This window comes from Hippoglossus stenolepis, chromosome 21 (assembly GCF_022539355.2).
Source record: "Hippoglossus stenolepis isolate QCI-W04-F060 chromosome 21, HSTE1.2, whole genome shotgun sequence".
Lineage (NCBI taxonomy): Eukaryota > Metazoa > Chordata > Actinopteri > Pleuronectiformes > Pleuronectidae > Hippoglossus > Hippoglossus stenolepis.
In genome coordinates, this window is record NC_061503.1 from 20,228,949 (window position 1) to 20,241,116 (window position 12,168).

Sequence of the window (12,168 nt, forward strand, 5' to 3'; positions counted from 1 at the left end):
AGCAGCTGATTGGTCGATGCAGAGTGGAGTGGACGGGCTGGGGTGTGAGGTTTGACCATGTCCTGGATGTAGACTGGACCCGATCCGGTCACAGCACGGTACCAAGTACTAGAGTTTTGAAACGGATGCGAGCAGCTACTGGTAACCAGTGAAGGGAGCGGAGGAGTGTGAGTGAACTCAGGTTAAAGACCAGTGGAGCTGCTGGTTTCTGGATGAGCTGCAGAGGTCGGGTGGCAGCAGCAGGTAGACCTGCCAGGAGGGGGGGGCAGTAGTCTAGGTGTGAGACGACCAGAGCCTGGACCAGAGCCTGGACCAGAGTCTGGACCAGAGTCTGGACCAGAGTCTGGACCAGAACCTGCCTTCTCACTCAGAAGGGGACGTATTCTCCCGATGTTGTGCAGCATGTATCTACAGGTCTACTGGTCTGTTAGTGTTCTTAGGCCGACACAAGAGGCACTTGTTTATTCTGTTTATTCTGTTGAACGTGTTGTTGGCAGTGATGTTGGCAGTGAGGGAGAGTCGAGTTCAAGTTTTTAAATGAACAACTGAACTAGTGAGCGACATTAGAATAAACTAATATGTGGTTCAGAAACTACGTTAGGAGTTTTACTTCCTCTAGAGAGTCAAGTTTGATCGTCTTCTCGGCGCTCTGCCAGGTTAAACTGTGGTTAGAGTTCTTAGGCAGAGGCACAAGAGGCCCTTGTTCTGTTGAACGGTGATGTTGGCAGTGAGGGAGAGTCGACTGTCGAGTGTCACACCCAGGCTCCTAGCAGTCTGGGGGAGTTTAATATGAAGGGTATTTTCTCAATTGATTCAAGTTTTGAACAACTGAACTAGTGCGACATTAAATAATATGAAATTCATCTTGAGTTGAAAAATGAATTGTCAGCTGTGAGCTTTTGTCAGAGGTTAAACTGCAAAGGAACCCAAAAAAGAGATTATACAAGGTTACATCTTGTGTCTGCTGCTGTAGCATGGAAGAAACATCAGAATAAGGGCGCATCTGTTTATCAAGCAGAGCCCAAGGTTCATCCTGTCAGGTGACGTATCAGAGGAGACTGTCAGGAATTCTCCATTACAATAATATGTGGTGGTTTGTTTACATATGAGACGTCACAGAGTCGTGTGCAGATAAAAGACGAGAAGGAGAAACAGCAGTTTATCTGTTTCCTCTGAAGGTGAAGACGTCTCTTCAGTTTGACTCACAGGTGAGTTCACACAGGTGAGGTGAGACGGGTGAGGGAGACAGGTGAGGGAGACAGGTGAGGGAGACAGGTAGTTCACCGGTGAGGAGACAGGTGAGTGAGACAGGTGAGGGAGACAGGTGAGTCACAGGTGAGGTGAGACAGGTGAGGGAGACGGTGAGGTGAGACAGGTGAGGGAGACAGGTGAGGGAGACAGGTAGTACGGTGAGGAGACAGTGAGGAGACAGGTGAGGGAGGCGGGTGAGGGAGACAGGTGAGGAGACAGGAGGGGAGGAGACAGGTGAGGGAGACGGGTGAGGAGGCGGGTGAGGGAGACGGGTGAGGGGACGGGTGAGGTGAGACAGGTGAGGGAGACAGCTGAGGAGACAGGTGAGGGAGACAGGTGAGGGAGACAGGTGAGGGAGACAGGTGAGGTGAGACAGGTGAGGGGAGACAGGTGAGGGAGACAGGTGAGGTGAGACAGGTGAGGTGAGACGGGTGAGGGAGACGGGTGAGGTGAGACAGGTGAGGGAGACAGGTGAGAACAGGTGAGGTGAGACAGGTGAGGAGACAGGTGAGGGAGGCGGGTGAGGTGAGACAGGTGAGGAGACAGGTGAGGAAGAGAAGGGGGACAGTGAGGGGACATGAGGAGACAGGTGAGGAGACAGGTGGGAGGGGGGGAGGGTGAGGTGAGACAGGTGAGGGAGACAGGTGAGGGAGACAGGTGAGGTGAGACAGGTGAGGGGAGACAGGTGAGGTGAGACAGGTGAGGGAGACAGGTGAGGTGAGACAGGTGAGGGAGACGGGTGAGGGAGGCGGGTGAGGGAGACAGGTGAGGGAGACAGGTGAGGTGAGACGGGTGAGGGAGACGGGTGAGGTGAGACAGGTGAGGGACAGGTGAGGAGACAGGTGAGGTGAGACAGGTGAGGGAGACAGGGAGACACAGGTGAGGGAGACAGGTGAGGTGAGACAGGTGAGGTGAGACAGGTGAGGGAGACAGGTGAGGGGAGACAGGTGAGGTGAGACAGGTGAGGAGACGGGTGAGGGAGACGGGTGAGGGAGACAGGTGAGGTGAGACAGGTGAGGAGACGGGTGAGGGAGACGGGAGGGACAGGTGAGGTGAGACGGGTGAGTTCACTCATTGGTTGACTGTGTTTTTGTTTTATTTTCAGATAAGTCCAGTTTCAGCAGAAATCTGTTTGTCATGGAAGTTTCCTGGAAGCTGGTGAAAGGAGAAGTCAGGCAGCAGCTGATGCATCAAGGAGACCAGAAGGTGAAACAATATACAAACACTAACCAGAGGTGAGAAGTACCAGTACATACCGTTCCTGTACTTAAGTCGATTTTTCACATATCTGTACTTTACTTGAGTATTTATTTACTGACCTCGGACTTTGGGCCTGCGCTGCCCCGGCGGCAAACACGGCGTGTGTTTGCCGTCGGGGGCAGCCGGCTAAGAGTCCGGAGGTCGGCTGGGCGCTTGGTCGAGCGGGGTGGAGCAGGCTGGTCCGGGTGATGATCCCTCCGCAGGTGAAACCTTCAGAAACCTGTTCAGAGTTTAACTTCCTCTAGAGAGTGAAGTTTGATCGTCTTCAGCTACACTCTGGTTGATCAGTGTTCTCAGGCAGACACACGAGGCACTGGTTCATTCTGTTGTGTTGCTTCTTTGTTGTCCCCAGAAGTTCAGATGCACTAGTCCATTACTATTTGAACCTCAGCATCTGGGGTTCAGAATTTGTAAAATTATACAGTATATGTAGATTTTTGTTATAATTTGTAGAAATAAAGCCTGAAGAGAATTTTTTTTTTTTTTGTGTCTGTATAGACTATAAAAAGCACTTTGCATTTTTAATTTTGGTACTTGTACTTTTACTTTTGATACTTAAGTACATTTAATATGAGCTACTATAAGACTTTTACTCAAGTCATTTTCTTACGGGTGACTTTTACTTTTACCGGAGTCACTTTCAGGGAAGATATCTGTACTTTTACTCAAGTACTTTATACACCACTGATGGCTAGAGAGCAACATGAGCAACTGTCTCCACCAAGTCTGAAGATGTCTCCCACAGCCTCCCAGTATATCTCCCTCACCCTGCGTCACCCATGAAGGTCCCTCTCTCTGTTACATGGAGGTGTTTGCATCCTATTGGACAGTTCAGTGTAAAGTGTGTGTTCATGAATCACATTGTGTCCTCACGTCTGGTGAAACACACAAAGAGTCGGTGTCTCTGTCTGGAGCCTCTGAGTTAGATCTGAACGTCCCTGAGTGAAGACACTACAATGTCCTGTTGGTCCTTTATCTATAACCTGACCTGGGTTCTGCTCAGAGAGAAGGAGGATCTGTGGAACCAGACAGGCTCTATTCTCCTGTACAGATAGAATATGCACTATACATAATATATAGTGACATATACTGTAATGTGGGATGTCAAAATTCCTCAACACTGATGATGAAGGTGAGTGAACAGATTATTTCTCCTCAATTCTAATGTTTCTACGGTGGCTCTGAATGGACAAGTTTTAATCTGAGCCACTAGATGTCGCTGAACACGACTTAATAGAAAATAACTTAATGTAAATGTCTCAACTTTATAACAACAGAACTTAGGGAGGTCAGGACCAGGTCTGGACATAAACCTCGGTCGACCATCAGTTGTTCTTTTCTGTACTTCATACGTGTTTTATAAGCGTGTTTCATGCATGTTGTCATACTCCACTCAGGGAACATGTAATCTTCTGTTGTGTTGTTGTCGAGAGGTTTGTGAGCTGTGGCTTTGGGGACAAACTATGTGGATCTTTATCTTGATAAGCTCCACCTCTGTTGACTGTGACCACACCCCCATGACTCAAGAGGTCAAAGTATTGAAAACATCTGTTCTGTTCCAGCTGTTTCAAGTCGTCCTCCTCCTCCTCTTGGCTCCAGCGTTGATCAGCTGCCGTGTCGCCGAATATCCGACTGACTGCAGCCAGATCCATGAAATCGGAGATTACCACCAGAGCGGCTCCTACTCAATCCAGCCTGCAGGAGAGAACCTCCAAGTCGAAGTACGTCCACTTGTGTTTTTATTATTGGACAGAAACATGTTCACCTCTCATACGTAGAATCATTAAAGCAACATGTCACCGATACTGATCAACAGCACCCCCTGCAGCCACATGAGGGGATTGATGCTGTTCAGAATTCTTCATATTTCAAAGTTTCCTGCTGAATCTTGGAGATAAACTCTGGTTTTTAATAACTTCAGAGTGTTTCTAACTGATCTCAGTTCAGCTTCACTCTTCACCTGGAGCTGGTTGTGACAGTTGAAGCTGACTCTCAGTCAGTTCTTCTCCCAGGAGATGGAACCCACTCAGCAGAGTCACAGAGAACAGACGTTCAGGGAGAGAAGGAGGAAACTTTCTCATGTTCACACTAAACATCAGACTCACTCTCATCCAGCTGCTGTTTCAGGAGGAAACGTTTAAATGAAGCAGGTTCGATTCTTGCCATGATCACTCGTATCAGATGAATCTCTGGGCTTCTATTGGTCAGTGTCACCTAACGTGTTGAAAGTGAAAAAGACGTGAGTGAAACATTTGAATTGATCACATGTACTGATGTGTTGCAGGTGTACTGTCAGATGAGTCCAGACCAATCAGCCTGGACAGTGAGTATTTTTACTGACTTTCAATAAGCGTCAAATCAGTCAGATTCATATTCCACTGTTTACCTGCTCAGGTGATTCAGACCAGGATGGATGGAACCGTCAACTTCTACCGGCCCTGGATTCAGTACAAGGTCGGCTTTGGTTCTGTGAGGGGAGAACACTGGCTCGGTGAGAAGTGGAACCACAGGAACAGCTGAGAACTGTTAATACACAACCCCCTTCAACTGTGTGTGTGTGTGTGTGTGTGTGTGTGTGTGTGTGTGTGTGTGTGTGTGTGTGTGTGTGTGTGTGTGTGTGTTGTCACAGGTCTGGACAACCTCCACTATCTTACCTCAGGACCCACGAAGTTTGAGTTACAGGTGGACATGGAGGACTTTGAGGGAAATAAAGCGTCCGCGCATTACAGGATGTTCTCCGTCGACTCTGAGTGTAACGGATACAACTTGAGTGTGTCTGGATTCACAGATAAAGGAGCAGGTAAGTGTGTGTGTGTGTGTGTGTGTGTGTGTGTGTGTGTGTGTGTGTGTGTGTGTGTGTGTGTGTGTGTGGTGTGTGTGTGTGTGCGTGTGTGTGTGTGTGTGTGTGTGTGTGTGTGTGTAACATTTATCATCTTTCATTCTGGAAAATAAAAATGTTTTGTTGAGTCAAAAGAAAACTATTTAAAATCTTTTCCATGGACACTCCTGAGAGACGGCATCGAACCGAGACAGACCGAAACAGACAGAGACGACAGACAGAGACAGATAGAGACAGATAGAGACAGACAGAGACATGTTTCCTTCAGACAAATCCCTCGTTGATTACAGATATTTTCAGTCTATAACACTGTGTCTTCTCTGTGTCCTCTCTGTGTCTTCTCTGTGTCTTCTCTGTGTCCTCTGTGTGTCTTCTCTGTGTCTTCTCTGTGTCTCTGTAGGAGACTCCATGATGACACACAATGGCATGAAGTTCTCCACCTTTGACAGAGACCAGGACCCAGGGCCTGAGAACTGTGCCTCAACCTTCATGGGAGGTTTCTGGTACAACAACTGTCACCATGCAAACCCTAATGGGGTTTACCGCTGGGGACAGGAGAAGACTCCCTATGCTGTTGGAGTTTCATGGCTCACTTGGAAAAACACCCATGACTACTCTGTGAAGTCCATCGTCATGAAGGTCCGTCCTGTGCAGCCTGAGTAACTTTCCAGGAGCAGCAGCAGACCAGATGTTGATCTGTCTCAACATCTGTCGCTTTCATCAGTCAAAGTCAAAATAAATCACACGTTTGAACCTGATGTCAATCATCGCCTGCTGCATGTCCTCAATAAACGAGACGCATAAATCTGATGTGACCTGATGTCTTTGTCTCATGTGTCTTTTCATTTGTTTCATGTGTCTTCATATGTCTCATTCATGTGTCTTCATATGTCATGTGTCTTCATGTGTCTTCATGTGTCTCCTGTGTCTCACGGGTCTCACGTGTCTCACGTGTCTCATGTGTCTCATGTGTCTCACAGGTCTCATGTGTCTCACGTGTCTCATGTGTCTCACGTGTCTCATGTGTCTCACGGGTCTCACGGGTCTCATGTGTCTCATGTGTCTCATGTGTCTCACGGGTCTCATGTGTCTCACGGGTCTCCATGTCTCACGTGTCTCATGTGTCTCATGTGTCTCACTTGTCTCATCTGTCTCATGTGTCTCACGGGTCTTCATGTGTCTCATGTGTCTCACGTGTCTCATGTTTCTCACGTCTCTCACGGGTCTTCGTGTGTCTCATGGGTCTTCATGTGTCTCACGTGTCTCACGTGTCTCACGTGTCTCATGTGTCTCATGTGTCTCATGGGTCTTCATGTGTCTCACGTGTCTCATGTGTCTTCATATGTCTCATTCATGTGTCTTCATATGTCATGTGTCTTCATGTGTCTTCATGTGTTTCACAGGTCTCACGTGTCTCACGTATCTCACGTGTCTCATGTGTCTCATCGTCTCTCACATGTCTGACAGGTCTCACGTGTCTCATCTGTCTCACGTGTCTCACGTGTCTCACGTGTCTCATGTGTCTCACGGGTCTTCATGTGTCTCACGGGTCTCACGTGTCTCATGTGTCTCACGGGTCTCATGTGTCTCACGTGTCTCATCTGTCTCATGTGTCTCATGTGTCTCATGTGTCTCACGTGTCTCATGTGTCTCACTTGTCTCATCTGTCTCATGTGTCTCACGGGTCTTCATGTGTCTCATGTGTCTCATGTGTCTCACGTGTCTCATGTGTCTCACGTGTCTCACGTGTCTCATGTGTCTCACGTGTCTCATGTGTCTCGATGGTCTCACGTGTCTCACGTGTCTTACGTTTCTCACGTGTCTCATGTGTCTCACGTGTCTCACGGGTCTCACGTGTCTCATGTGTCTCACGTGTCTCAAGTGTCTCACGTGTCTCATGTGTCTCACGTGTCTCATGTGTCTCATGTGTCTCACGTGTCTCATGTGTCTCATGTGTCTCACGTGTCTCTCATGTGTCTCACGTGTCTCATGTGTCTCACGGGTCTCACGTGTCTCATGTGTCTCATCTGTCTCATGTGTCTCACGTGTCTCATGTGTCTCACGTGTCTCATGTGTCTCACGTGTCTCATGTGTCTCACGGGTCTCATGTGTCTCATGTGTCTCACGTGTCTCATGTGTCTCACGTGTCTCACGTGTCTCACGGGTCTCACGGGTCTCATGTGTCTCATCTGTCTCATGTGTCTCACGTGTCTCATGTGTCTCACGTGTCTCATGTGTCTCACGTGTCTCATGTGTCTCACGGGTCTCACGTGTCTCATGTGTCTCATGTGTCTCACGTGTCTCATGTGTCTCACGAGTCTCACGTGTCTCACGTGTCTCATGTGTCTCATGGGTCTCACGTGTCTCACGGGTCTCACGTGTCTCATGTGTCTCACGTGTCTCACGTGTCTCACGGGTCTCACGTGTCTCACGTGTCTCATGTGTCTCACGGGTGTGTGTCTCACGGGTCTTCATGTGTCTAACCTGTCTCATGTGTCTGTGCTTGTCTCTAACGTGTCTCACGTGTCTCATGTGTCTCACGGGTCTCATGTGTCTCACGTGTCTCACGTGTCTCACGTGTCTCACTTGTCTCATGTGTCTCATGTGTCTCACGGGTCTTCGTGTGTCTCACGGGTCTTCATGTGTCTAACCTGTCTCATGTGTCTCATGTGTCTCACGTGTCTCACGGGTCTCACGTGTCTCATGTGTCTCATGTGTCTCACGTGTCTCATGTGTCTCACGTGTCTCTCATGTCTCACGTGTCTCATGTGTCTCACGTGTCTCACGTGTCTCATGTGTCTCACGTGTCTCATGTGTCTCACGTGTCTCACGTGTCTCACGGGTCTCATGTGTCTCATGTGTCTCACGGGTCTTCATGTGTCTAACCTGTCTCATGTGTCTCACGTGTCTCACGTGTCTCATGTGTCTCACGTGTCTCATGTGTCTCATGTGTCTCACGGGTCTCATGTGTCTCATGTGTCTCACGGGTCTCATGTGTCTCATGTGTCTCACGTGTCTCACGTGTCTCATGTGTCTCATGTGTCTCACGGGTCTCATGTGTCTCATGTGTCTCACGGGTCTCATGTGTCTCACGTGTCTCACGTGTCTCACGTGTCTCATGTGTCTAACGTGTCTCATGTGTCTCACGTGCCTCACGTGTCTCATGTGTCTCATGTGTCTCACGGGTCTTCATGTGTCTAACCTGTCTCATGTGTCTCACGTGTCTCACGTGTCTCATGTGTCTCACGTGTCTCATGTGTCTCATGTGTCTCACGGGTCTCATGTGTCTCATGTGTCTCACGGGTCTCATGTGTCTCACGTGTCTCACGTGTCTCACGTGTCTCATGTGTCTCATGTGTCTCACGGGTCTCATGTGTCTCATGTGTCTCACGTGTCTCATGTGTCTCACGTGTCTCACGTGTCTCACGTGTCTCATGTGTCTCACGTGTCTCACGTGTCTCACGGGTCTCATGTGTCTCACGTGTCTCACGTGTCTCATGTGTCTCATGTGTCTCACGTGTCTCATGTGTCTCACGTGTCTCACGTGTCTCACGTGTCTCATGTTTCTCACGTGTCTCCATACACTCCACGATCCCTCCTGCTCAGACTCTGTAAATGACGTCAGTGTCCATCACTGATCGTACTAAACGTACAAATTGTGAAATAAAACAGACGAGCTTCTGTTTCTTCAGATTCTTTATTTCAGGAAGATTTTGAATCGTGAAATTTATCAATAAGTTTCCTTTCATATGAAAACTGTCGTCACGGATTCTCACTGATTCAAACTCATGAGTCAATTACTGATCAAAACAAAGGTAGAATAAGTGTCTGGATCTTTCTTCTTCTTCTTCCTGGTATAAAAATAAGATCTAAGTGCTTCAGCACTTTAATACTGTCTCTGCTTCAGCGTGTTCACAGCTCAGGTGTCAGCGCCCTCATCACGTGCACAACTCTCCAGAAACATTTCAACAAACAAGAATCAAATCATCAGCTGCTGCTTTTAACGCTAGATTCATTTAATCATAAAACACCAAGTCATACTCAGAGTCACCACTAGAGGGGGCAGCTTTCTATCTTTTCACATGAAAATATACTTTTATTTGCACATGAAAAATGATCAAACGTTGGTTTATTAATAAAAACAAAATGTGACAACGTTGGATGGAAGCGATGAGGAAACTGAACCTTCATCATTTCAACAACATTATGTTTGAATCACTTCTTCTTCTGTGGTTTAACGGCAGTGACGGGGTATCACTCTAGTTTCATTAACATGTTTCTGTTGACATCTGGTGGCGACTTGATGTTTTACATTTCATCCGTGTAGCTGTACGACTCGCTCTGACATCATGGTTCCAAAGATTTTCACAAAGTAAAATGAGCTTTCTTGTATTTATTAAATTAAAGAAAAAGAGAAAATGATCTCAGAGAATTTGTCTCATATTTTCAGGACGAGTCATAAATGTCTCTGACGTCATGTTCATCAGACCAGAACGTCCAGGGACCACAAGCGTGTCCCCACGTTAGAATCCCAGACTGTCCGCGTATCAGTCGCATCTTCACAGACAAACTAAACTTCTCATTTCACAGAATTTTGAATGATTTAAAATCCAATGAGACTAAAAGCAGTGAAATGATCTGACGAACACAAGAGAGACAGTTAAAAGATGAAAAGATAACACGAGGCAGGCTTATAGAAAAGATCAAACAAAAGAAATGTGACGATTCACTTTAGAACAAAAACAAAACCTGCAGCCAATCAGAGGCCGACTATCAAAATCACCTCAGATACGAACGAACATGATTCAGGTCAAATCAAAGAGGAATGGCAGAAATAGAACAAATGAAGTAAAGAACGTGAGGAATTTATTTCACTGACGAGTCCGACACATTTTCAGCAGCGGTTTTCAAAAGGTTGTTTTATCCCCCTGTTGGATAGAAGGTGCATCGCTCTGTTCTGCTTTTGTTTTTACAGAAACAAGCAGTGGATGTTTTTCACTCTGATTGACGACTGATGTTTGATTTAGTTTAGTCAGCGATAAACGTTAAGTGAACTGATTTGAAATGAGAACCTGTTGAAAAGACACAACAGTGTGAACGCAGCCTTGGCTATGTGTGTTTTTACTCTTTGGAAACCGCGGCTCTAGAAAACGCCGTATCCGTCGGCGTGGCGTGTTGCCACAGCGAAGGCGGGGTAGCCGTCGTAGGTGGTGTAGGCCGTCAGGTCCTGACCCAGAGAAACCGCCTGCTTCAGCTGGGAGGCGACCGCAGACGACGCCGGACTCGCCAGAGTGTAGCCTGAAAGAGACCAAACCAAAACTCACAACATCTAAAATAAAATATCCGATGTGACAAACACATGTACGAACTTTTCACTTTGTCAACAACTTCAAAAAGATTCATCTTCAGGCTCAATAATACTTTCATATACTATACACTTTACTGTACTCTATAGAGACTACATATTCTACTGACTGTATACATCTACTTTTATATACTATACCATACCACACTATACTATACTAGACTACACCTTACTACACTACATGCTATACAGTACTACACTATATACGATACTAGTGCCAACAGTGACATGAGGTGAAACACTAAGATGTCTCACTCTGTTTGATTTGCTGAAGTTGCAGAAACTGTTCACTCGTGGTTGTACACAATTGTTACAGAGTGGTGGCTCCTCTGTCGCACACTATCTCTGATGTGGTCAGTCTTTGATGAGTGAAGCGTTTTGTTTTGTGTACGGACCTTCACATACCTGGGAAGGCTACTGAGGCCACAGCGGCAGCAGTAGCACAGCTGGTGTCAGCGCGCCCTCTGTCTGCAGACCCAGAGTCTGCAGGGTGTGCTCAGCTGCATGGACTTTAGCTTCTTCTACAGCAGCACACAGTTTAGCAGGGGTGAAGGGATGACTGCAGGCGGACAGAGATAGTAAAGTTACTACGAGTGCATGAAGTAAGAGTAGTAACTGCAGTAACAGTAAGAGTAGTTTTTGTACACGCTGGGATACTGTGTAGCCAGAGCTGGGACAGTGATCTTGTAGAGGAACAGTTGTCTCTGGTCTGGACCGATGGCAGAGTGGAGCTGATACACTGGTTGTCCCCAGTTGTTCTTCTGACACAGCTCCTCCAGAACCTGGAGACACCAACAACACCACATGTTCTGCTTCCACTAAAGTCACTGTGAAGTGAGTCATCACACCAATCACAGGATCTTTGTTCTGACGTCAGGACTGTGTTTAAACCACAGACTGTAAATAAAGATGGACGACATGACAGCTAGATCGCCCCCTGGTGTCTGGCTGCAGTATAGGTCATAAACCTCCTCCTCCTCCATGTTAGCAGATGGGACATGGACCAAACAAAAAATCAAGTAGACGTTAAATAAATGTTTAAAGATGTTTCTGTCGTTTCAGGTCGTTCTCATCTCTCTGATGTTTGTTCAAGTGTTTCTGATCAGTTTGGTTTGAATCAGTTATTTGATGATATAAAAACAGGCTGAGACGTGATGATTGACAGCTGAGACTGACTCCTGATTGGACAAAAGCATGTATGGGCGGGACCTCGCTACGGCTCCTTCGACAATCACTACTGCTCAGACTCTGACTGTAAATGACGTCATCACCACAAGATGGCAGCGTTTGTTTTTAAGATATTTTATTTCTTTAGAGGAAGTGAAGACCTGTCGTCGTCTTTATTTACAGTTATTGATCGTCTGTATAGTAAAGTTATTTCTGATTTGCTGGTTGTCGGTGTCTCGTTACCTGTGGAGCAGGTTTGATGGCGGCTGCCTTCAGGCTCATGGGG

At 47.1% G+C, this 12,168-nt stretch overlaps 1 protein-coding gene and 2 long non-coding RNA genes across 4 annotated transcripts; 1 reads left to right on the top strand and 2 right to left on the bottom strand.

The window, feature by feature from the left end:
* Positions 1–1,143: 1,143 nt before the first annotated feature.
* On the top strand, positions 1,144–6,099 carry LOC118100623 (microfibril-associated glycoprotein 4). Of its 2 annotated transcripts, none has more exons than XM_047338348.1 (7): positions 1,144–1,208; positions 2,357–2,457; positions 4,074–4,232; positions 4,796–4,834; positions 4,906–5,002; positions 5,141–5,311; positions 5,751–6,099. In XM_047338348.1, the coding sequence occupies exons 2-7, from the start codon at positions 2,389–2,391 to the stop codon at positions 6,011–6,013; spliced, it is 798 nt and encodes a 265-aa protein (XP_047194304.1). In that variant the 5' UTR covers positions 1,144–1,208; positions 2,357–2,388; the 3' UTR covers positions 6,014–6,099. The 2 variants fall into 2 exon arrangements, with proteins under 2 accessions (XP_047194304.1, XP_047194305.1); XM_047338349.1 differs by having other exon boundaries at positions 1,173–1,222.
* Positions 6,100–10,196: 4,097 nt separating this feature from the next.
* Positions 10,197–11,173, bottom strand: LOC124851229. Its single transcript, XR_007032317.1, has 2 exons — positions 11,121–11,173; positions 10,197–10,648 (listed from the first exon to the last, which is right to left on the bottom strand). It is a non-coding gene; the product is annotated as an uncharacterized LOC124851229 (long non-coding RNA).
* A 7-nt stretch (positions 11,174–11,180) lies between these two features.
* On the bottom strand, positions 11,181–12,168 carry LOC124851228. The gene is made up of 3 exons (XR_007032316.1): positions 12,126–12,168; positions 11,361–11,497; positions 11,181–11,274 (listed from the first exon to the last, which is right to left on the bottom strand). It is a non-coding gene; the product is annotated as an uncharacterized LOC124851228 (long non-coding RNA).